Here is a 27,043-nt window from a genome sequence, read left to right on the forward strand (position 1 = left end):
ATTATCAGCAAGGGGGCTGGGATTTCCCAGCAGGCCTCTGGCCCTCCCTGCTATTGTCCAGTCAGTCCAGGTGCACCACCATTCACACAGGGAAAAAAAGAGAGAGCAAATTACCAAGCAAAACTCCTGGCCCCACACCAGCCTGCCACGACCAGCTCCGTCTCCCACACTCGGTGGGAGGCTGGGAAGACGTGATTTTTTTTCCTCTTGAAATATTTCACCATATATGATTCAATATTTATGGCCGGTTTTAAAGCAAACCTGTAATTCTATCTTCATCTGTCACCATGGCGGAGTTAGTTCTGGTTGGGCTGGTGTTAAGAACACAGAGCGCTGGCTGGCTCAGAATGCGGGGTTTCAGGTGGGAGGTCTCGCGCTGTATGAACTGCTCACATTCCGTTACTTCCTCAATACTAATTACCATACACTCGGAGCAGGCACAAAACACAACTCTTTCACCCCTCTCTCCCCCCCTTCCCTCCCTCTCCCCTTTCTCAACGTCCTGCCGGCTCCCGCGTTCCACACACATGCACTCTCCGCATACACGCTGCAGTGGAGCCTGGTGGAGAAACAGTTAACACTCCAGCCATCCCCTGCTGCCAGTGAAAGCCCAGAAAACAATGGAGACATTGTCCAGTCTCGACAAGACTCAGAGTGAAGGGACAGAGTGTGCGGAGTGTGTGTGTATGTGAATTTTTGCATCACTCTCGCAATTCCCAGCAGTTTTTTTTTTATAATGTGAAATGTTCATCAAATACCAAAGATCTTGAAGTGTACGGTCATATTCCTCACTTAATAACGAACCACTCTCGCTTCAACTCCTTAAGCTCTTTTGTATGTTCACATCTCAAGGCTTATTATTCAATAACTAAATTCAGTAACTAGTAAATAAAGCACAATAATCAGGCTATTTAAGCAATAGAACATAAGAAGCCGTGTTTTATGTTGGACAACATCATTGCTGTGATTTGGCCGCAGCGTACATCAGCACAGCCATGAGGTTATTAGCAATAAAACAGGACCTTGAGTGTTGTATTGCTTTTATACGACAGTTCTGCAAATTAAAGACAGAACTAAAGCAAAGAAGCCGTGAACATTATAGTAAAGGTGCTTTAATATTGGCAATTCCTTCCGCCAAAAAATAGTAGTGGCCTTACGCTTTCTGGAGAGCCAAGATCATTTGTTTAACATTAGCTCTTCCACCATCACAGCTGCCAACCGAAAAACTTACTTAGTTGCAAGCTGAGGTTACACGTTGCCGTTAGACGGACAACAGCAATTCGGATATTCCATTGTTTAAATGGAGTTGTGATGGAAAATCAGTCAGCAGAACGTTCCGTCATGACTTCCATGCCAACACAGCACTCGGGGCAACAAGATGTTCGGAATTACATGCAATACTGTTGTTATAATCTCGTGAGTCATTAGAAGATTAATATATCCTTTTTCTCTTTCTGTACGTGCTAATGTAGATCTGTGATAACGGTTAGCTGCAGCATAAATGAGTCGTTACCTAGCAACCAGTGCTCAGTGGAATTATACGGTTCTTATGAAAAATGTTATAATGCTTCTCAACCAATCAGACGGTACAATCAGAACTGACTGTTGTATAGTCATGAGTGAGAAATGGTCCAGCAGGTAAACTTTTAGTATAAAAGTTTATGATTCACACCCATCTAATATTATGGCACCTGTGCATGCACAACTCACTTCATGAGAGTATTTGACTAATCAGTCGATCTGATCTCGGTCATGTGCCTGGCTCCTGTACACTTCGTCCTGCAGTGTGAATATAACTGCGAGCCTCCGTCACGTGCTGGTGGCGCACAATGGCGGCTGCTGGAGCAGCAGTGGACAGCTGTGCACACAGGCAGACAGGACACAGGAAACTGAGCCTGGAACGAATGCTCAATCTGTCACAGCTGTGGAGAAATATCACATCTGCAACTTCTCCCAACAGCTTCCCCTTACAGCACACACCACTCATACTGCATGCAGGAGTTTGGGGAGGTGAGCACAGTCAGCTATTAGTGCAGTAGTAACCAGTGGGTACTCTATATATCACCTTCTGTGTTTGTACCTGAAGGCATACAGTGTAACTAAAACTCTGTGACTCTTCTTACTGCTATAGCTATAAAATGAGCAATAATTAATTGAACCACCTCACTTCAAGCAATTCCACTAATCCTTCAAAATTTGTGCATAAATAAATCTTCAAGATGTAAACAAAGGTTTGAATGAGAGAAATGTCAGAATTCCAACACATTCAATGCTTCTAAAAGCTTCTCACAGAAAGTTATTACATTAAACGGTTATGAATATACTGCTGGATTCCTAGGACTTTTTCTGATAATTAAATACAAAGTTATGAGATATTATTTTAGCCTATAACTTTTTTTTGTTACAAAAATTTAATTCTACAAAAATTTTGAAAAATTTGTAGAATTCCTTTAAGATGAGCATCTAAAAGTAGGCCATCTTGCTCCAACTACTCAAACACTCTACGATCTCACAGAAATAAATACATCATTTAGGGCTGAAAAATTAATTGTTCTATATATCAAAATGGTCATTTTTAATTCATGTTGAAAGAGCTGCAATAAGTATTGCATTATATATGCCTATATTATCAACACTGCTTTCTTACGGTTTAATTGGAAAAATGTAACCTAACAACAAAGCAGTGTTTAAGCCAGAAAAAGTGGATATTCTGGTCCTCATGGCCAAAATAACAGGCCTGGGCCTTTATTTATAAAAACAATCCCAATTTTAAATTATAGTCACAATATAAGTCCAAAACACCACAATTAGATATTTTCCTGAAATTGTTTTTCAGTTTCAATTTTTTTTCATCCAATCCAGCATGTTTTGCTGATATCAGTCCGATAGCCACTGATACTGATATGCCATCTCTAAATGTAACTATTATCTCATGTCTGATGTACTCTGTGGATACAGTACCAGCCAAATGCCTGATTAAGTGTGCAACGCTTTTACTATTCTTTTATTTTTACTATTTTTGTGCTTTTATCAATAATACTGAAGATTTCAAAACTATGAAACATACATAAGCAGTGTTGGATGTTTAGATCAAAATGTCTCTAAGAACATAAAAACATGCAGGAAATCAGGTCTGAGCTTTTGAGTCGTACCGTATATGAATGTGCGCAAGAGAACCGTAGTCCGAAGTTTGATCTACTCTGTAGATGTTTTGGGCCTTTTCCTTAGACACTACAATGACTGTGTATGTGATCACTGTCGACTGAGCACTCAGGCATATATATGTATATGTATGTGTGTGTGTGTAAAAGTATGAGCCTGTGCCATTCTGGCCAACTCTGAGGCTCAGAGGCCTACTGGCTGTCCAGATGTGGCTGATGGGACTCTGGTCATTTTCGCTGCAGTCTCTTACAGGTGGACCCACACTATCGGCTTGCAGTCTGTGGGGAAAATGAAATTTTTGTTCTCTTTTGTCTTTTGTTCTCTTGTTTTGGCCACCTGTTTAACACTGCATCAATCTGTCAACCACTGAGTCTCTCCTCTGCCTTGTCTTGCTTCATTCAGGTTATTCCACATCTGCCCTTCTTCTCCCACTCTCCCCCTGTCTCTTTCAGGTTCATGTATCTGTGCACCTCCCTAAGTCTCTGTCTCTCTCCAGCTTATTGGAGGGTCACTTGAACTTCAGCTCCTGTTCCTTATCTCACACCCATCAGCATCCTCTTATCGGCCCGCGGCAGACAGCCCAACCTGGCCGCCAAGGGTCAAAAGGGCCTGGTGTTATTTCGATTTGACAGCAGAAAGAAACTAATCTGCACTGTTTATGGGTTACGGAAATAGATAAGAGAATCACATACAGGAGCAAGTAGGCCATATATATAAACATATAGGAGTGTTTGAGTGAACAACCTAGGGAAAAAGTCACATTACGATTTTAGGTTTTTGTAATAAATATTGTGATATTTGAAAACTAACAAAAGAGGGAAAACTTCACTGTTCCTAACATGGAGCTGATTATCACTCTAGGAATATAAAATGACATATTGCTATGATATGACTATCCAGAGCAAGTAGAGGTAGGCAATATGACAATATTTATGGTTATCTTTATAAAGTGAGCCACTATATGAGACAATATGCTTTTCTGAGCATACAGTGTATATTGAACAACTGACCAACTGCACATTTCATTACAAGGAGAGCACAGTTAGGCCTGTTTACCTGAATTCAGTGCAGGGCAGTATGTGAAACGTTAAACTGAATCATTGTTTTTATAGTTCTTCATAATATTTTGAAATGTGACTGTACAGGATCCTTTTTCACCGTTCCAGCCTATTACTTACCGTGTATTGTGAATATGAAAGTATCTTTGTTATATTTCATATCGCCCACCCCTAACTGCAACTGTCATATGCCTTGGAATATATTAAAGCACACTGCTGAACCTCAGATTAGTTTATGTTTGTTGGATCATGTGAATGCCTTAATTCATCAAAAACTCATCTGGAACATCTGAGGTTGACTAGAATGCCTTACAGCTCATAACCGACTATGATATCACTATTGCAAAGTCCAATACCACGATAAAGATTAATAATATTGTGTATGTGTGGGTGTGTTGACCTGTAACGTCCGCAAGATTGGACATCTCATGTCTGAACATATTCATCCATCTAAGGCAAATGCAAGGTGTCTGACTAAAGGTTCACCAGCAGCATGATGCAAACGAAGGAAATATCAAATCAAACACAGTAAAGGAGAGAAAGAAAAAGAGAGAGAGAAGAGAGGGAAGAGGTAGGAAGAGGGGAGAGACAATATGAGGTAAAGCTCATGTCTAATTTGCTCGCTCTCACTAGCTGCACTGGTACAGCCGACGCGTGTCTGAACTCACCGACCCAGGCCTTGATCAAACAAATCACAGAATGAACCAATCGCAACAAATAAACAAATAAAGGACATGATTAAGTAAAAGGAGGCGGAGAGGAAATGCAATGGCATTAAGGCCTGTTCTGAGGCAGAGGTGAGCCGTGGGAGGTCTTTAAAGCCCTGCTCGAAGGCAACAGAGAACATTGTACTGTGTTGATAAGTATTTACAGCCTTACCAGGCCAGGAGGGATTAAAGTCAAGCGCAGTATTTACCTGAAACTGGCCTTAACTGCCTCCTACACGTTTAATGATTTAGAGAAAGAGGGGTGTCCATTTCCTCTCTCCCTCTCTTAAAATAAGCAGAAGGCAGCCTTCTAAACCTGCCCATCTGCTCTAAAAATAACCGGCTACCTTTACAGTGTGAAGATCTCACTGGCTCTTCAGTTCATCAAAACGCTGCCATCGCCAACTCTTTGGTGCTAAACTTAACTTTTGACAGGTCTGTTTCAAATAAACACAGGGTGGCAGGGAGCTATTCTTAACTCAGCTCCACTGAGATGGGCTGAAGTCTGGGAGTTTATGTGTACTGTTTGCAGCCGCAGCTGATTTTTGGGAAGCAATAGACGTTTTCTTGCATTAGACCTGAGTCACCCAAAACGAACTGAGAATGTGTCAAGTAGCTTTTTTTTATTTTTTTTGTTAGAAAGGCAACTCAAAAGCTCAAAAGTGTAGTTTTGGTAAAAGAGTCAAGTCCTCTGACACCAATTATAGAGTAAAGACAACACATATCCTAATGGTCTAGTATTAGTGCTCTGCCAAGGGCTAAATGCACACTGTTAACTTACTAATACTACTTTTTATTCAACATCTTATTGACTGCTCCTCTTCTCACCTACATTTGACCCTGGAGCCATGGCAAAGGCAATCAAAACAAAAGCCCAGAAATTCAGCAAAGACTCCCATAAAGTTTGTCTAGTAACGTAAACTATGATGTAAAGTTACAGGATTCCATTATATTGGTCCACTGATATGTCTAACCTTGGCGTTACTGTTGACTTGGTGAGGAGTTTGGGGTGAACTGTGTGGATGTAAAAACTACCCACGTTCCTGATCTTACATGCAGCAGAATAAATGCTCCTGCAGGGCTCAATTCGACTACAGACGCTATTCGTCCTTCACGCTCGGCCTGGCCGTTAATGAACCCTTTCTGCCATAGCAAGGTGTTGGAAGGACACAAGGCATTCAAACAGAAACACTGGCCACTTATTATTATGATTATTATCCCTATTGCTATTATCATTATCATTATTATCATTATTACAACGTGTTTCATGGGTCTACTTGGCTTATGAATCATTTTGATTTTTAAACAGATAAAGGCTCTTTTATCACCTACTCTACTGTATCCCTAAATCTACCCTGTTCTTATTGCTGGAACACATTCTGTGCTGTCACACGTGTCACGTAAAAAGCAGCAGTTAGTCACTTGCACTCACTCGACAGGTTTGTTTTAGGGCACAAGTGTGAAGTCCCAAAGAGGCGAACAATACAGGATACAGGAAAAGGTTCTTTTTTTCCTCCGAGTCGTAAAACAAAGAGCTTTGTAAATGTAATGACTAATGGGTGTTACTTACAACGATGTGTGCCGGAGAAGGGGACCTGGCATCTTTAAGTGCTTGTCTACTTTGAAGACTTCCTGCTTGAACATCTAGCAGTGGCCATTTCATCTGTAGATACTGAATGGTAGAAAGAAACAAAATGGAGAAACAAAAACATGTTAACAATGCAGAAAGCAAAGGGAGGAAGAAACATAAGGGTAAAAATATCCTTAAAAATGACCATATGATTCAGAAAGCAAAAAAGAAATCAAAAGCAAATAAATAGTGTGCTGAAACAGATCCTGAGTTGAATGATGCATGAGGTGGAACTGGCCATATGTGCTATGGAGACAGGAATTATTAAGGATTATTTACTTTTTTTTATGAAGTCAAAGTTGTTGTCGGATGACCATGAAATGCCGTTGTCTGTCTATATTATAAAGACTGATTTGTGTCATATAGCTACGTTCTCTGGAATGCCAGGTGCATTTTATAGCTTTTCCCTGTACCTATAAAATGGTGTGGACTTGAGTCAGTTCAGCGACTGTGCCAGTGAATGATTGACCCAGACTTTTCAGGGCTCACACACACACACCTACACACCACACTTGCAAACGTCATGCTCCTCGCAGTGGCTGGAGCCAAGCTTTATGTGACTTCCTGTACCCACAGGAAAAAAAAAACAACCAATTGTGCTATTACATTTGCAGCTGTAGGACTGAGTGAAAATTAGTGAGGCTCTGATCTGGTATAATAGACTTGTAATGGCCTCAACATGTCCCTTCATTTATTTAATATCCAGTAAAAAACAGCCAAGTACAAGTTATTCATTTTTCAGAATATATTAGATATAAGATAATTCACTTACAAAAGGAAAGAGATTTCAAAAGAAAATAAGTTTAAAAAATAAGCATTCCAAAAACTGGAGTTAAAAAAAAACAAAAACACATACACAGAAAGTTGGCCCCCTAACAACCCGTTCAAGACCTGGTACACCACCAAAACCATCACCACCAGATAAACAGCACATAAAGCTTTCATCTTTAAGATATAGGAGAAAATGAAGCTCCACTTTTGCTTCAGATCTGAAAAAATCCACAGGTGTTTCTGCCCATGTTTCCACTGTGAGAAGACAACTCAATGCTATGGGTCTAAAAGGACATGTAGCTGACAAAAAGCTTGTACAGAGAAGAAGAAACAGAATAAAAGAAGAAAATTTGCAAATCAAAAAAGCTGCTGGTGTTCTCAGAACAATGGATTGACCACCCCAGAGTCCAGACCTCAACATCACTGATTGTGTTTGGAATGACCTAAATTGTGGGAAGGAGAAATACACCTAACTTCTAAGATTGACTTTGGAGGTTTGGAAGAATATCCCAGCAGATTTCTTCAGAAAAATTAAAAGCAAGTCTCCTGAAAAGAAAGGAAGTTGTAATAAAGGCAAAGGATGGACAAAATAAATACTGAAAAACACGATACTACATTTAGCTGTTGACATTTTGTGTAATTTTCTGTTAAATATGTTTTTTTTCCCCCCATGCTAAAAATTAATAACTGGTATTTAATTGTCATTTTGACTGGAAATTAAACTAATGAAAGGTGGTCTCTGACTTCTGACTATCTTTTCTAGATAACAAATTATGTGTATACAGGCCCTCATATTACCTTACACATCCTAACAGTTTCACACAGTGGGGTAAACATATTTCACGCTAGAGAAATAAAAACAGTGCTGTATCGTATTGATACTCTGTATCGTCTAACACTGTGGGTTCAGGTAAATCGGAATTGGGGGAGGTGAAAATTAAGGCAGTACTCTAATGACATATGACCTACTCCCAAAATGGAAGTTCACAGCTATAGGGCGGTAGGTGAGCTTCTGAACCCTGCCTTATCCGCATCACTCAGTCACAGGAAACGAGTGTGTCGTCCCTTCTGTTCTCTCCTTCCTCTCACCCCATCCTCCATGAACTGGTTCTGCAGTGGAGCCAGGCCGGGCTGTTGAAGGCAAGCTGAGAGGCCATGTGTGTGTGTATGTGCGCATTCAGCTCTCCACACACTGGAAGACCTGCATACAGACCTACTCCCTCTTTCCACCCTCCTGGCCAAGCCAGTCCCTCACACAGCTCACACAGTGGGGCCCTTTCCAAGCCCTACCACTGAGTGTCCAAAATCTGCTTTAGCAAACATCAGCAGTTAGGAGTGGACAATATGACAATGTGATACTGTTATCACGACAAATGAAGCTTTTCTCAGCTTATCGTGGGCATCGTTGTCAGTGCTGACGGAACTGTGATCAACTGCATGCCTCACTGAAAAGAGATTCAGATGAAGGTTCAACAAGACAGAACTGTTTAAGGTTTTGAGTGGTTTAAGGAAATTGCAAGTTAGAATCTCAACAATGCCAGAGTCTATGAACTGGTGCTGTAACCCTACTGAACCAAGCATCCCGCTGGCGATTCATTCTGAGAATCTGGCCATGGCCCTGTTAACTCATTTAACACTACTGCCAGTGAAATAAAACTGCACATGCAAGTCCACTTTGGCTAGAGTGAAACATATCAGTGTGTAGAATCAGCACTTTCTGCCTGCTACCATTTTCTATCACTGTATAAAATATGCATGAGGTAATTACATGTAGTAAACATGTAGTAGAGCAGATAAAATGATCACAATAAAAAATTCTATGCACAATTTTGATAATTGATATTTTGATAGTATGTTGCACTACTGTTTTGCTTGTGCACTACATCTGCACCAACTTTGCAAACCTCAGAAAAACAAAATATGATACGTATTGTGTATCTTGAAAAACGTCAGTCCATCATTCTCATAGCCAGTGCACTCGACCTTTGATCTTCTGACCTACCGCTGTACAGAAAAGCGAAAGTGGAATCAGCCCATGGCTGTGTGTGACCTGGTCTCAGAGTGTCAGTTTTATCAAAGTCACGGTCATCCCATCAGGAGTGCAAGGATGCATGCTGTCTTCTCACACTAAGCGTTTCCGCTGCATTAGCTAAATTGCTCAGGTCAGGGGTTAACTGGATCCTGATTGCTGTTATTACGGGAGACCTGATCAGCAACATAGACAGACGAAGGGGGGAAAAGTGACCTTTCAAAACAGCTGCTTCACACACTGCCTGAGAGTAAATTCAAATAAGCATTCAAACAATCTATGGAACTAAGTTCAGTGGATTTGCATGCAAGCTTAGCAAACGCTTGATCACTGAATGAGCTTAGACACAACTGAGGCAAGACAGCTACCAGAAAGAGCTAATACAGACAATAGTTCAAGAGAAGAAATAAACAGCAAAAAGAGGAAGGAGAAAGAAAGAAGTATACGGGGTAAAGGTGAGTCAAGCTGACCAGACCCAGGAGCTACGTGCCTATTTCTTAACCTTGGTACCACAGGCAATGTGGTACGCTGCCTGTAGCTCAAAACATGAAAAATGGATTTGGAGTAAACTCGACATAAAAATGAAGCACACGGCTATACTACAGCGGATCCCCAAAGAAAACTTCTGACAAGTCGGTCGGCCTTGTAGGTTGGCCTGCGATGCAATCGGGACATCAACCGCTGGGCTCGGATTCAAGCCAAAAACTTGGCCAGGCCGCGAGTGAAAATGTTATCATTCCATCCTCGTCCCCGGCCAGATCCGACCAATCACGGGCCTCTCCACTGCTCCTTCTCTTTGTCCTCTTCTACTCAAACTGAGCGCTTCATGCTTCTCTTTAAATCAGCCTATCACTCTCCGTCTCTTTGACCTTGGCAGGACTCTTCTGAGATTTCACAAGCTGTTTGAGGACATTCACAACTTAGCTTTCATAAAGGCAAAGAGAGAGCAGTAACACAAAAAGTAGAAAGCTGTCTGTCTTTATGTGTGGATTTCTGTTGTTGCCTGTGGGTATCTGCACATGTACTCGGTGCAGTACTTATGTACAAGAGATGTGTGTTAGCGTATTGTATGCAGTTGGTGTTCGTGTGTGTGTGTGTGTTGGGACCCTCTCAGAGAAGGGGTGTGATTCACTGGTAATTAGCGGTGGGTTCACTGCGGGGTGCAGTCCTGTGCTTGGTGCTGGAGGGACTTATTGACTCCCAGCCTGGCCTCAGCTCCATTGCTCCCCTCACTCTGCACTCCTACTGCCTACCACTACCTCCCTGTTTGTTTATGCATTCACTTGTTTACTTAGAAGGGGTGGATGTGCTGTAAAGTTTCCCTATTGAGCTTGTTGCGCTTTAGCTAGTTTCTAGTTTTGGAGTTGGGGTATGGTACGTCAACAGTAATGACACATTCAGAAACAATGTAGACTAAATTCCAGATCCTTGAAAAGATACAGAAGAAGCATAAGGGTGCACTTCACAACTTGTTTGTCCTTTGATTCTACTTAAGAAAAGTCTACTGTAAAAGCTTGTTTACTGTAAAGAATACCCCTATGAATAAAGATACCCAAGATGCCAGAAATGTTTATTTGTAAAAGAGGACATAGAAGAGGGATGTCCAATCTTATCCACAAAGGCCAGAGTGGCTGCAGGTCTTCAATCAAAACAACCTGATTCTACTCATTTAATCAGTTGGTCTCAATCTTCAAACAACTGGTTATTTGTGCTCCTGCTTTGTTGGAATGAAAACCTACAACCACAGACAAAGAACAAACACTTTCTGAGATTTGATGTGTGAGTACAGCATGTCAGAGGTTTATTAAATGTATAGGCTCTATACCAGTGGTGTCCAATCTTACCTGTATAAGATAAGACTGGTCACCTCTGCTCTGTACTAAATAAAGGTTTGTCCTGGAACGGTGTGTTGAAGAAGGATTTAGGGACCTTTACTATTTCTAGACCATGTAGTGGCAAGGGATAGTGGGGTCAGGTGAAGTTCCAGGTTCTGGAGTTGAAGCATTTGGTGTTGGTGCTCAAGCTTGGACCTGCTGTCCCCCATATTGATCTCATTAGTTAAATCAGGTGTATTAGAGCAGGGAAAATACATAAATGTGCAGGGCAGAGAAATTCTAGGATTAGGTTTGGCAACCACTGATGGAGAGAAGAAGAAGAGTGCATTTTACAAGTGCTTCGACCTTTGGTCCTCTTTTTAACAAAAGTCTCCTCTAATAACTTGTTTATTCTAAAGTAGGCCATGTACTGACAAAGGGCAGTTGCAGACCAAGTGACGTCCCAGGTTTTGTGGAGATGTAGGGTTTGTTTTTAGGGGATGAAACGAGACACCCTGGATGAGTGTAGCTGCTGAGAGAAGAGTGCACATGCTCTGACAGGCGTATCCACTTCAGACCACTACTGCAAATGTTCCCTCTGCCTAATCCCTCCCGCAGGTTTTACAAGCATGCCAAGGAAAGCAAAGCCTACGCTGGTGCCAAAGCTCCATCAGCCCCCTCTTCAGCCCCACCTCGCTACTCTCTGGGCCGTTGATGGACGCAGCGGCTGGGCTGGAGGAGGCCACGGCCCCTGACCTCAGCCTGCTGCCTGCTCCTCCTCCCTCACGCTCCCTTCCCCACAGGAGGCCCCCCATGTAACTCAAGTGCTGTTCCGATGTGACAAATTGCTCCGGAGTTCCAGGATAACTCGGCACCCTTCCCCCCACTGGTAGGATGAGTTCCACCAACGGCGTGCACTCTGTGGTTCTTCCTGCCAGTCCCCCGCCCTCTATCAGCCCTCCAACCCTGCCTCGCCTCCTCATTCCTGCCTCCCTACAGCCACAATGGGCCTGAATGACTCAATTGTCTCTGATGAAGTGAAAGACAAGGGAGTCCTCTAAATCCTCCCAGGGGGATGAACTCTCTCTCTATTGCCCGGAGAGTTCCCAGAGAGAGAGAGAGGCAGAGAGAGATGGAATGAGAGTGCACACATTACGGACAGTAAGTTAGATAAATAGCTGGCTTTTGTCATATGCCAAATCTTTCCAAATGTGTGATCACTCTAGTTATCTCTAACAGAATTGTTGTTTTTTTTTTTTTTTCAAAATGAAATCATCTGTGCATATTTAGTACTTTTGTCCACATTTAGTCCATCACAAACCACACGTGGGCTTCACAAAAGCTAAAATAAGAAGGCTTTCTGGTAACAGAACAGAACAGTGCTACCGCTCACCTAAATGGCTGTCCTTTAAGTTAGCATTCAGAACATAATTCACTGCAGCTGCAAGCTAGCTTTATTTTATATAAGCTGTTATACAGTCTGTCTTTCTGCAGTGAAGGTGTACAAGATGTATGCGGTCGGGCTGGTTTTTAGCCATTATGGCACAGTATCTATAAGACTACTAGTGCTCTATGGTCAGTGGCACTTGACGCAACGTTATGAAGGGTTCAATAGGAATCACACTCACAGTCACTGTGAGTAGAGCTGCTTTTAGTCAACTTTTAAAGTCCACTTGAGGTTATTAATCGCCTCAGGCTGAACTTGTGTGGCGCACCGAATGCCACTGCATTACAGGGAGCATCCGGCACAGTAACTAAATCGGCACAAACACATCTGATGTGATTATCAAATGAAAGGCGAGTCGCACTATAAACGGCTTGCCCATTTTGTTTGGATTAAGAGCAGAGGCATTTGCTGTAATCAGACAAATCAGACGCCTAATGTGCCAGAGAGGCTTCGGAACGTGAGGCTATTCCCAACGGTCAGGCAAGGGATGAACTGATCTGTCAGAAAGCATTCCAGCCACGTAAACAATACAAACAGAGAGAACTGGAGAGGGAGAGAGAGAGAGAGTCAGAGAGACATGGGCTGCAGGCTGTAGTCAGCATAAGGCCGGCCAGCCTCCCACTAGAGACACTGGGCCAGGCCCAAAACATCCCAGCCCATCTGTGCCCAGGGGTCAGGCACATACAAGGCTACATACACGCACTCACAGGCACACACATACACTGACCAGCATGTCCACGCCTGCCCTGCAGGGAGAGTGTGCTGAGATTAGGTTGACAGCTTGCAGATTTATGCTGATAAAGAAGGAAAATAATGCACTTCATTTGGGTTAAGAGAAATCTTTCTCCGTGGTAAGAACAAGACATTTAAAAAGCTGATTAAAAATCCTGTGATTCCTGGATTAAACAGGGAACGCTAAAGAGGCTGCAACAGCATCCAATCAGAACTCCTGCTTTGCGCTACTACTACACTCTGTACTCCTTTGCACCTCATTGTCTTGTTTGCAGGTGCGGAGAAGCAAAGGCACTTGTGAATGCACATGCATTTTACTGTACTCGAGTACAAACTCGCTTCCACAAAAGAAGCAATTTTCTGTGATTGTGGCGAGGACAAAGTGATGATCCAGCCGGGCTCTTTGAAAATCGCTGATCCAAGGGAGAGGAAACTCCCTCAACTATACGACCCCATCTCCATCTCTCTCTCTGAGAGACAGGGGGCAGCATGAGAGATGAGAGAGAGAGAGAGAGAGAGAGAGAGAGAGAGAGTGTGTGTGTGTGTGTGTGTATGTGTGTGTGTGTGTGTGTGTGGCAGACATTCAAATGCCCTTGATTTCAGATGAACAGAAGAGAAGGAGGGAGCGGGGAGCAGAGGAAAAGAGAACAGGTAAAGGAAAGAGGAGGAGTTGCCCCAACACTAGATGAAACTAAAAGTTAGTCTACACGAGGGCTTCTTTGCGCTTGCTTAGTTCTTCTAATACACATTTTATGAGTAAATAAAGAAGAAAAAAAAGAAAAAAAAAAAAAGAGAAAAAGTACGCCCCACCAGCTCAGATAGCCTGAGGCAGTTTGCAACCAGGAAAATAAAGCTGGAATGTGGGCAGGCGTGGGGTTTGTGTGCCCCGGGGCAGGAGAGGGTCCGCAGGGCCTGTGCATTTACTCCAAAGCCTGAGCCGCTGGGGGCTCCTCAGCCCCTCTGACAGCCAGGGGCCGCAGACCCCATCCATCCGCTCACCTCTCACCTTCCCTCCTCTCCTCGTCTCTCTCTCAAACTCCCTCTGACACTTTCTCTTTCACTCCACCTCTCCCTCTCTCCTCCAGTTTACTCCTCTCTTCCTCCAAACAAATCCTCTAAACTATACGAGAGGCAGCCGCCTTTTGAAACTCATGATGGTGTGTTTTTTTTCTCTTCACCACATACTTCTCACAGACATAGTGAGGGAAAGAGAACGGTAGGGAGGGGGGAGACAGAGTGAAAGGAGAGAGAAACAAGAAAGAGAGAGGCAGAGGGAGGAAAGAGAGAGATGTGTGACAGAAGGAGAATGTGAAAGAGAGAGCAAGAGAGGGAAAGTGAGAAAAAGAGAAAGAAAGGGATGAGGAGAGAGTGTATTAGAGTGAAAGAGAGAGCGAGAGAGACTTACAGATTGTTAGACAGGAAGAGAAAAAGAAACTGAAAGTCATTACTGTGGTGGCTTGTTGTTATTGTTGTTATTAACTCTTAAAGGGCCCTTAACCCACATTCGTTTTTTGTTTTTATTTTTTTCCTGAGGTCCACGTGATGTTTGTGTAGTTTTAGGTCCCAAAAGCAGCCATAATGCATTTTTACAAACTCTCTTTATCCCCTAGAATGATAGAATGATAGATGATGCATTTAAGACTAACATACATAAATGATCTCTGTTCTGATTGGCTGCCCTGTGTTCAAAAAAAGACATCTTATAAATTCAGCGTTAATACAAAAGATGGCATGATATCACTTTTTCTCTACTACCAATACGGATATCAATAGCAAACAATGACACCAATCTGAAAGCTTCCTTACCACCTTAAAATCCCAGGCTAATTACTTACTAAGGCTTATTATTCAGTAACTACAGAGACTTCAATGCAAACTGGTTGAGTTATTCTTAGGTTTTAGAAGTGTGTAATAAAACTTCGGGCCTGCCTGCGGGCCCTGGCCTTGTAAGGATTAAATACTACTAAACTTTATTTATTATTGATACACTTAGATGAGCATGTAAAAGTAGGTTATCATGCTGAAACCACTCACACACTCTACCACCCCACCGGAAAAAATTCACAGCTAACAACATCATATCACGCAACAGAGCATGTACTGTTCAGGACAGTTTTCTCACAGGATTTGATTAGATTTATTCTTAAAATTTTCTACTGGTATCAAAACAATACCTATACCCATTGATATATGCCATCTCTAGTTCATAGCATTTGATACAGTCATACCAATAAATCTTGAACTGAATTTAAAGAAAGAAAGAAACACTGACAGAGAGACAGACAGAAAGGTAAACAGAGAGAAAGAGAGGGAAATCATGCCTATATTAAGAAGAAATACATCAGGCCTATACTGCACTTTTCCCCAGTCTAGGCTTAAACTCATCTTATCAGAGGCAGTGTGTGTGTGCTGAACTGCATTCCCAAACACTGGGGCATGAGGTGTGTGTGTCCTCACTCACGCTCTGTTTGCCTAGCAGGTGTGGGTTCATGCGCTAGTCAAACAGCCGCTGAGTCACCTGAAACCTGCAGAAAGAAGAATTGGGCAACACCTTCTCACTGCACTTTGAGTTGGGGGAGAGAGTTGCTAGCAGCGTAGCTAAGCTAACACACAGGTCGTCATCTGACGAGGCTGTAAAACACACAAACACACTCGTTCTCCTGGAGACGGTCAATAAGAGTGACTGAATGGGCAGAGCTCTGTCAAAGTCCACACAGCCCAACACACTGGCACTTATTTAATGAGGATACAGTACTGTGCAGAAGTCAGAGACCAAAGCGGTCACTAAGTTCAAGTTTTACATTTTTCAGGAGATATTTCTGATGAGATTGGATATGAAATAATCCACTTGTATAAGGAAGAGGAATTTGGGATTAGTTGGATTGTGAAAAGCAGAAAATGCAACCAAATTCTAAGATTGAACTTTGGAGGTGTGGAAAAAGATCCCTGCAGATTTCTTTAAAATACTGAAAGCAAGTCCTCCAAAAAGAATGGAAGCTGTGATAAATGTAAAGTGTGGACATATTAAACACTAAAAAAGAGATTATATTTAGTTGTTGGGACTTATGTGTAATTTTCTGTTAAATACTTTTTTAATACTTTTAATACTGTTATTAACATTTTTTTTGCTTTTCTCCTGTGGCTGAAAAATGAATAACTTGTACTTGACTGGGAATTAAATGAATTAAGTGTGGTCTCTGAATTTTGTGCAGTATTGTAAATCATCACCCAGCTGCACCCAATGCTCTTTCTGAAGACTCCTACAGCTTCTATAGCTCTCTCTCTCTCCCTCTCTCTCTCTCTGGGTGATTATGGCCTCCGAGGCCTCTATAAATAGACCTACGAGTCTGAGACTTTAGTGCCAGTGTTTGCTCCAGCAGGGGCACACACACAGGCATCTGGAGCCTACAGTATCAATACACACACACACACACACACACACACACACACACACACACACACATATACAGACTGCAGGCTTTCCAGCCTGAGAGGGCCCTCATTCCTGCACTGTGGAAACTCATACACACTGACCTACTTAACAGCTACGTGCTCTCAGGCCTGACTACACTAGCTCAGCGCTAGGTGTGCCCAAGAAGAGCTAGCTGTGGAGTCAGTGTGTGGGGTTTGGAGCATGCGCACACGAACACACACACGCACACTGAAGCAACTCTGGTGGGGCGAGGGGGTGGTGGGGTGAGGGGAGCAGGAGGGGGCGGTCAGTCCTGGCCACCATGAGGGGGTAATTACCACCCTAGTGCACACACTCCCAAGTTCAAAATGAAGACTGTTCTCACCTCCAGCAGCAACAGCAGCCTTCAAACAAGCATCAAACACACACACACACAAACCCACACAAATACAGAAACATATACAGCACACACACCTTGAAGCAGTTCAAACTCCATATTCATAAGGTTTGGCCCCTGAGTGCAGCAGAAGCCCATTATCAGGAATCTCGGTCAAAATTCAAAATGGTTTCAGGACAAGAGCGCGGACGCATTTGCACAGGACACCCTAAAGAAACGACCCCACAAAAGAAATCCTAACAACTTTCAGGGCGTGCGCTAGATCAAAACCGTCCACACACATCATGAACATACCAGATTTCATGACAGCTGGCCTATACGCTCCAAACACGTTCTATAGGACTAATCAACAACCTCAAAGTGAATCCGCTACTCGAAAGGAACGTTCCACTGTGGGCTAGAATGACTTCACAATCACCTGTAAAGCTCCAGCCTATCAGAGCGAGGCTGTCACGCTGTTTCTGCGAAATAAATAAATAAATAATAAGGCTGTGGTTAATAGAGCTCATTAGAATGGAGCAAGTGTGGCAGACAATAAGACACAGGGAAGGTCACGGAGCGGCCGCTGTGGGCAGAGTGGTGTGGCTGTTTGGACGACCCTGTCCTCTTCCTGCGTGCACCCCACGAAGAGCACCCCTCACCTCCAAATAAACTGCAGTAATGACCTGGCCCTGTGGCCCCCCGCGTCCCTCCTGGTCACCCAGGCCAGCTCTCCACCCACTCTCTGTTAATTACCGCCAGCGTCCGTCCACAAACAGCGGTGACAGACACCATCACACAAGCCAATTACTACTGAATCTTTAATGCCTTCTTTCTGCAGCTCACTCTCTCTCACACACACGCACCACCACAGGGCAATCTCCCACAGCCCTAAAGAAAAACACACTGGCAGAGAGACACGGAAAAAAGAAATTTGTATTTTTGTCATTGTATTCCTGGGTTGTGGTTTGTACATAAACAAAACACACACACACACACACACACAAACACACACACACACATATATATATAATGAAACTCTACCTACTGATCTCCTCATTTCAGTGTGGATCAACTCAAAGATTATGTATGTACTGTATATATAGTGTATATAAGTTTGTCTGTGTAATAATCAGATCTATACTTTAGTGAAGCTCTGATCAGACAGACAAATAGATCTTGGTTCACCTTCCATGGCATAAGATATATTTAACAAAAGACAAGCCAACATTAAATGCCTCATTACTGCCATGCAGATGTTCCCATCATGATTTAGACTCCTGCAACAGTTCACAGCAGTATATACTGTAGGTTTGCTTAATTTAAACGAAATACTAGTATTGCAATTACATATCCTACAAATTGCATCTACAATCCACCCTCCAATACATTAAAATGCTTCAGTATGTCAGTAACATAACATAAACTAGTCTGACTATATTAATTTACTTTTATTGTGATTAAATGAAGGTCTTGATTCATCAAAACATCCAAAGAAACACTTATCTGGAACTGTGTTTGGTCAACATGCTCAGAACGCTGTGTTGGTTAAAGGGCCCATTTCCATAGTGCAGCTTCCTGCGCTATCAGTATTGCAAAGGCCAATATCGCGATAACGATACACAAACAATATATTGTGCAGACTGAGTAAACAGTGTCAGTCCTCCACACGAGCTGGATGTGGAAATTCTTTCCCATAACGGATTCTGACAGCTCTGTGTCAGATCGGAAGAGGAGGCAGCTGAATGCATCTGAACATGCATGTAGCCGCTTTCCACAGCTCGCTAGCCTTTTTCAAACCCTCCATTTAAAGCGAGTCACAGCATTGATGCAATGCAGTGCAATACGGCAGCTGCATGTCATCCGTCGCATCATTAACAAAGCTCCAGCTCATTTAGCACATCCATTCCAAATTCATCATACGTGTGGCACTGAGAATCGCGGAGATGTAGATTTATAGGGGGTTTGGAGGGTTTGTTTGTTTGTTTATTTGTTTATTTATTTATTTTTTTACAGATGGGTTCTATAAAGGTTAACATGTTCTAAAAAAAAGCCTTGGCTACAAACTGTGTGTTTTTGTCAGCAGAGGGAAGCAGTACAGCAGCGAGGGAAGAAAAAAAAAAAGCCCTCAGCCAAGCCATCAAGTTGAACATTGAACTTCACAGTAGTAGCTGCCTTTCTATGCCTCTCCTTTTGATGTTACCTCCAAAGCAAAGGATCAAAGGCTTGGAGTGTGGCGTGGGGAAGTCCCAGGCTCTTAGCCTGCCAGCCCGTGATATATGCAAAAATCTACGCCAAAGAGAGAGAGAGAGAGAGAGAGAGAGAGAGAGAGAGGAAGAGAGAGGGGAGTGGGAGAGAGAGAGAGAGGAAGAGAGAGCAAGCTTGCATGGAATGTGGCTAAATAGTGTGCTTTACCCTAATGAAGGCCAGGGGTGATGCAATCACTCTTTTCAGCATATTTTACAGTGGCCTGCTGAAAACAATGCACAGAAGGCCAAACCTTTTGCTAATGTCCATGATAGTGGGGGCACAGGCTGTGTGTATGTATACGCTTATGTGTGCCATTCTCGTACCCCTACACCACTACTTTTCACCCCCCCCCACCACCACCACATCCCTCATCAAGGAGAGCTGAGGCAACTCACAGCCACATAAATATAATTTGAGTCCACAGTAAACACACAGCAGATGAAGCAGTGTCCTTTACTCACAGCACAGACACACATTCAGACACTGAGTCACTCACAAATGAGCAGACACAAAAGCACACACACACACACACACATCAGTATTTCCCCTCGACTTTTTTCCGGACGGGTAGTAGACCCTACGAAGCTCCCAGAGTTGTAAACTGTATATGATGAGCATCTGAATGCTTTACAGTTCATTCTGAGCCTAAGAATAATCTGCATATACTTCTACAGAAATGTATAAGAATAGAATTCATAGTTCCTCAAGCAGAAACTGTTGAAGCTGTCAAGTCTATAAAAACCCAAATACATCTGCGCTTGATTGTCAGGGCCTCAAGAATATTTTAGGAAGTTGAAGGCTGACTTGAACATTTTTAATTAATATAATCAAACAAAATATTTTCCCCCTTGAGTCTGATTAGATTAACTAGGACATTGCTGGCTCTCTGCGTGTGAAATGTTGTGACTGTGTTGAGCTGCTAGTGAGCAATGAGGGGTGAAAAGAGAAGGGTGAGAATACCTGCTGTGAAAACCATTCACACCTCTTAAAACTGTGTGTAACTGCTGCAATAAAAATAATATTTGAACACGTTTATGCACGCTGACTAACTTGCTCAACTTCAACAATAAAAATCATGTTCGCTTGCAGTTTCCATCAAAATGTATTCTATTGACATTGAAGAAAAACAATGCATAGTTCAAAGAAATGGAGGGACCTCTAGAACAGGGAGAAATAGCTTTTTATGGTTACTGTAAAAAGAGTTTAATAAAACCACCCCAAAACAATATTTCAGTTCACAGAAAACTTTTGTAAGTGCTATGACATTAAGTGATTAAAGCCTACTGTGACTAACTGACTCTAGAAGATAATAGATGCTGCTCCTCCAGCACAAACCAGCTCGTCTCTCCCATACACTGTTTTATCACTCTGCTAGATGAACGAACAGATTTGCACCAGATTTTGAATCTGAATTTAGTGCATCTTTACATTTAAATTGGACTAATCCTAATGTCTGAATCTCATCCAAGCCTGTTTTATGGCAGGAGAAACGCTGCACATGGACACAATGGACTTAGCTGTGTAAAATACAGGAGCAGAGGTGTGTTCGGATTGGCAAACCTTTGCTCTGCACACACACACAGGGATATAGGCACACACACACCTACAAATACACTCAGTCACACACACGCTTCAGTATAGGTAGATATACACACACACAGACAGAGACACAGACACACACACACACACACCCTTTCCCCCAGGGCTATAGGATTAAGTGGTCCAGCTGGCTGACAGCAAGCCCTTCCTTCCCACGTATCCTGCCGATGCCTCTCCCCACCCCAGCCCCTCAGCCCTGCTCCGCCAGCCAGCAAGGAGGACACACACCTGAACCTGACATCGATCTGCCCCAGCTTTTCCCTTCACACACACACACACACACAGACTATCACACACTTCCGTATTCACGCCTGTGAGGGGTGGAGAAAGTGAAAGTCTGTAAAAGAGGAGAAAAAAATGCATGCTGAGAGGAAAGAGAGGGAGAGAGACAGATAGAAAGGAAATGAAGAGGCAGGGTACACTTCACCCCCTCTCTACAAATGGTGACCACCACCGTGTTCAATGATGCAACCATGAGCTTTGTCTGGCTCCATCCCACAAGAGAAACATGATTTACTGAAAATACATTACATTTATGGGCATAACGATTCACAAAATTCATTATTCGATACGATATGATTCAGTGGTGTTTAGATTCAATATTTTTATAACACAGTACAGATAAAGCGTGCCTGAAAATGTACATTGTGTTAATATGTTCATGTTTCTATTTTCCGTTTATGAACGAATTCAACATGAAAGCATATTTGAAACTAAACTTGTGCTTCATGGTGTATCAATCTAATACTGTAGACAAGCTAATGTTAGCCTCAAGCTAACACACCAGCCACAAGCTAATAGTTTAGCCATTATATGAAATGATACAATTTGCTGTACTGTTACGTCCCTTATATATTTTACAATATACTGTGAGCAAATAACAATACAACATATTAAGTGACCTGGGTTTGAAAAAGGAACCACATAAATGAAACAAATAAATATATTTCATAAGAGATGTCTCCACCCAATCTGCGACACGCTCTACCAATATTTTCTCTCTCTCTACCCAAACACACGTACCCATCCATTAGTGGCAGCCATTAGTGGCATTAGTGGGTCAGCGTGTGTGTGGCCGTGGGTCAGGCAGCCTGCCTGTGCCGGTGTGTGTGCGCTGCAGAGCCAGATTCTTCAAGAGTCATGGCCTCGTGAGGGAGGAGGCAAAAACCTGGGCACGCATAATGGGCCTGTTGTTGGAGGGACGGAGGAGAGCGAGAACGAGAGAAAGAGAGTGGGAACGAGTGGGGAGGAATATAAAACATGACTGGATCTGATTTCAGCCTGCCTGCCAGGCCCATCCGGGGCTGCTGGCTCACTGTCCCGCTCGGTGTGTTTGCATATTACTCCACTGGGTCAGTTCAAGTGGAATCACAACCAAACACTGTTCACTTGACACAGAGATAATAACTTTGTGCATCTGACTGACTTTAGGCAACCCATACGGAGTGGCACTGGTGTATCTTAACTGCTTCAGCAGAGTGCACTTTCATGGTAATATAAATGGTAATAAACAAGTAAAGCTATTACAAAGTACAAAGAAAATCTATTTATTATTCGAAGATGATCCGAACACAGAGCTGTTTTCAACTTCCGTCCACTGACCATTAGCCAAGAATAAGAGAGGTGAATTTGAGGAGCAAGAGCACGTACAGGTAGATTTGGCCTGATATAAAAATAAGCGCTGGGCTGCCGACAGGACTGTGCTGCTAAATCTGGGCTTCAATTTGAGCTGTAGTGATGGATAGCTAATGAGAAAGAAAAATCCATCCAGTACAACAGCAAAATACCACTGACACCGCTGATCGCTAACTCCCCGCGTAGCCGAGATGAGACAGGGGAGGGAAAAAAAAAGAGAAGAGAAAAGAGAAAGCGAGGGGTAGACGAGGAAGGGGAGGGAGAGAATGAGAATGAGAGAGTGAGAGCAGGAGAAAAAAATCACAATGATGACATGTAAGTGCAAAGACCGATTAAGGATTTACTTTCAAAAGGGCCTCCATTGATCTTTTTTGATAGACCTGCAATAAATCAAACCAGATTGACTCACATGAGAACGAAGCCTAATCCTTTAGTCAGATCCAGAAGAACTCAAACCAAACCAGCTGTTAATTTAGGCTTTACAAGATAAAGCAGAAGAAATCCAACCTGATGTACCCTAGGGCAGGGGCTTACATCATCTCTGTAAAGCAATCAACTTATTGCCAGTTTGGAGAGGTAATCAGGGAGCATGGTGTGGGTGAGAGAATGAGAGAGAGATAGAGAGAGGGTGGGTGCAGCGAGACAGGGTCTTAAAGGGCCAAGTGTAGAGCTGGTTTGGGAAAGGCTAAGGGGGAAAAATGAAGAAAGGAGGGGTATAGAGCACTAGGGCATAGTAAAAGCGACAATAGCGATATGGGGACTCATCAGAGAGAGGGAGGAAACAGGGGAGGAAGTGGAGACCTTGGGCTTTACTTCTTGCCTAGGCAGCCTGTAATTTCCTAGGAGCTTGGCCTTGTGCCCACGGATAGTGCCACCTCGGTCATGCCCGGGCAACCACAGAGAGGCGACGCCACAGTGAGCCATGCTAATTAAAACAGTTATTTTTGTTTGCGTTCTCTTTTTTTTTTAACCCGACTTCTCCTCTGGGCGGAAGTGTCGGTTAACGCCATCCAGCCCTTACTGGTTACATTTCTAATGTCTTTTTCAGCCCCACATCCTGTTTGTGTGTGACAGAGAGACAGAGAGAGAGAGACAGGGACACAAAGACGCAGAGTGTGAGAGTACAAGATACAGAGAGATAGAGACTGGTGGGGGGGGCATGCATAACGTCCATGGTGGAAGGAGGGGTATATAACTCGAACAAAACACATGCTAACGCACAGGCACACTCATTAGGCCCCATGCTCTTGTCTTTAATGTTCTGTTTACTACATGCAACAAGATCAAATCCAAAATCCAATTCCAGGCCCCGACCAGGTCCCGTCATTCTAGTTCTGAAGGAGCCCTGAAAAAAAGCAGGCTCGTCGTCTCTGGAAAGTGTCCAAGAGAAGCCAAGGCTCAGGAGTCAAAACAAGAGCGCACGTGAAATCAGAGAGAAAGCAGGAGCCCTCATCCCCCAGCCTCTCCACACCCTTCTGGACACACTGGCTGCACACAGGGATCACTCGGACTTTAAGTGTCTGCTCTGCCCAACTAAACTCACGTCGAATAAGCCAGGCTGGTGAGTTTTAACACATGCATACACACACATAGATCCATGTAAAGGAGACTGTCACTTCTGCTGCACTCTGTTACACATGCTATCTTTAGCTCCGCACTGAAGCTCTTCCTTTAACCCCAAACCCCCTCCTCCCCCAGGTCCAGTGAGAGCACACACCACTCAGCTTCATGCCGTGTCCTCTCTCCTCCCAGGGTCACGCTTTTAATTACGCAGAAACAGTAATCCCACCAGGCAGATGGCAAACAGGCTCGTCTCCCAATGACTGTATGCCCAATTGAATCATTACCGATGTTATTTGCTAAATTACAGCAAACAACAACTCCACAGAACAGGATTTGCTTGACCGACTAGCAAAAGCAGATGCGGCCTCTTGCCCAGCATCTGTGACAGAGATCAAGAAGGCGTGAAGAAACACAAGAGCGGGACTGGCTCTGTTTTAAATGAATAATATAATCAGTGAAAACAAATGTGGACTCTTATTATCTTTTTAAAAAAAACAAAAAAACATAAACAAAAAAAAATAATTCAGGCCTGTATCGGACTGGGCCTTTCGAAACAACTCGGTGTGGTAAACCACATAACAAGCGCAATTGAGAAGTGACGAAAGTGTTCTTTTCTTAAAAGAGGGAACGAGTTTGGTTTACGGGCTTTACTCGGCACCGCGGTTTGTCTTTGGGGAGCATCCCAGGAATCCATTCTTTCCTGAAAACCCAGCAGCGAGCTCCAGTCCATAGCCTCGCTGCCAGAGCTCCATTCATCCTCCTCCACTCTCTCTGCCACTGGCTTCTGTCAACAATTAGTGGTCGTTTCTTCCAGCGTCTCAGACCGCAGCTCCCCGAGCGTTAAACTATGCAACCTCCCCATCAAGCCCTCAACATAAATTACAGTCAGTGACAACGTCTGGGAAAGGAACGTCGATGCCAGCATTGAAACAATGCCTCCACTGGCGACAGGAACAGTGACTCCACCATTTACCCAGTGTCATTACGCACCAATGCTAAGCCCAATGCCATCACCCATAATAACACCAATAAAAATATTTGGAGCCTGTCTTCTCTGGTGTACAGCTGGGTCTGATTGGTCACCTGTCGTGTTGCTTGGTGTTAATGGATCTCTGATTGGTGCATGTTCTGGCCAGGCCCCTGGGTATCAAGTTCCACACAGTGAGGAAGTGCTTCATGCCGTTGAGGGGTGCAGCTCCTCAGTCTTGCACCAGGGCAATAAATCTGCTCTAACCATCGGAGGACGCGTCACAATGCACCACTACACTAACATTTTTGCTTTCATACAACATGCAACAAAACAAGGGACACATCCTGTTATTGTTTTTCCAGATTTATTATTGTCCCCTAGTGGAAAGAGGCCAAAGGGTCACAGGGACTATAGCCTTGCCACAAGCCAAATTATTTTAAGGCCATCTCACGTTTGAATCCTTATAAAATGGCTGGTTAAAACATTTGTCCCCCCCTTTAGCCTTAATAAGCGCAGCCAGCCTCCCCCTAATGGGAACACTTGTGTCAGGAGGCACGTCTATCACTGTAAAACGATCTGAGGAGCATATAGTCCGAGCTGAGTTTTTTTTTCTGTCTGTGTGTTGGGCGAGGAATTCCACTGCCCTACAGACTGTGGCTTGCAGTTGTTCTTGTGTCAGGGTGTGTGAGAGATGGAGATGGAAGGAAGAGATGTCACTCCAACCCAACTGCAGGGTGCCTAGAGCCAGAAGGGGTAGGGTTCCAAAGAGGAGATCTGGAAAACAGTCCAAGAGGCCTGGTAAAGCAGGAAGTTCCTAGTATATACGCTTGGGATTAAAAAACAACTTCCTGTGGATAGCACAGAGCAGGGAGGAAGCCGGAAATTGCCCACATATCCATCAGACAACTGAAATGAGATGTTTCTGAAAATAGTCTGGGATCCATGATCTTTGGGGAGCTCCGCTTCTGTTTGTAGGGAAGATTCTATGGGAGTTTTATTTCTTGTCAAGAGAGCCACAAGGAAGGTGCATCTAGTAGCCATCAGTATCACATGTATGCAGACTGAAGGAGCATTACTTAGACCACAAAGAGCAACACAAGTGGTTCCCCTCAAGTGCAAAGAGTTTTCATCTCCCTGTCCTCTTGGACTCTGGCCCCAGAGGCAAGGGTTCGAGGCCATGGGCCACACAGCAGCTGTGAGGAGGCCGCTTGGCCAGCTGCCTGAGTCAGCTCTCGTTTCCTGACCTCAGTACCCAAGAGGCACGCGGTCAGGTGACTAGAGACAAGCCCTCCTTCTCCTCAGACACAGAAGCCACCCATGCGGAAGCCATGGGACACAACGCAACCACTTCTCCTGCCTCCCCACCTTAGTCGTGGTGTTTGGTGATAGTGAAACCCAACATCCCCCCACTATCCGCCCACTAGTGCCGCGACTCTGCTATCTGAAAAATCCGTGGTTCAATCTGCGGCCGCAAGCTGTAAACCGACGCCTCTTTCCTCCTCACTCTCCCCACGCTGTGACCGCTGCGTTTGCATACAGCTCGTCTTGCGTAACTGTCAAGTGGTTTTTCACCCACGAGACATTACACACTCAGAACAGAGTGAATTCACCCACTTCATATCAACAGATAAAGACATGGTGTACAAGATGGAGGGACAGATAAGCCACGACAAAAGAATAAGACTTCATTGTTTACTCAAACAAATAAACAACTCTATGAAACTCTGGGGGGAACTGAACAAAATTTAGGGTTTCTCTTTTTGGGAAATACCTTTGGGAAAGGCCTCTTGCAAACACCAAGACACTGACCATTGTTGGGCCTTGCTGAAGAATCTTGAGAGGAGTGGAGAAAAAAACATGAAAGAGTCTTTGGTCTCCAGCAAGCTGC

General features: G+C 43.6%; 1 protein-coding gene across 24 annotated transcripts in view; it reads right to left on the reverse strand.

Moving 5' to 3' along the window:
* Nucleotides 1-27,043, reverse strand: part of tcf7l2 (transcription factor 7 like 2) — a 97,970-nt gene that overhangs the window by 59,471 nt on the left and 11,456 nt on the right. For all 24 annotated transcript variants that reach the window (XR_005007367.1, XR_005007366.1, XR_005007365.1 and 21 more), the window contains exon 4: nucleotides 6,498-6,599. Coding sequence is in view for 21 of the 24 variants with exons in the window: in XM_036572666.1 (XP_036428559.1) it covers nucleotides 6,498-6,599 (102 nt within the window). In the remaining 3 variants the exon portion in view is untranslated. The remainder of the gene's footprint in view (nucleotides 1-6,497; nucleotides 6,600-27,043) is intronic.

Source organism: Colossoma macropomum, unplaced genomic scaffold (assembly GCF_904425465.1).
Source record: "Colossoma macropomum unplaced genomic scaffold, Colossoma_macropomum, whole genome shotgun sequence".
NCBI classification, from domain to species: Eukaryota; Metazoa; Chordata; class Actinopteri; order Characiformes; family Serrasalmidae; genus Colossoma; species Colossoma macropomum.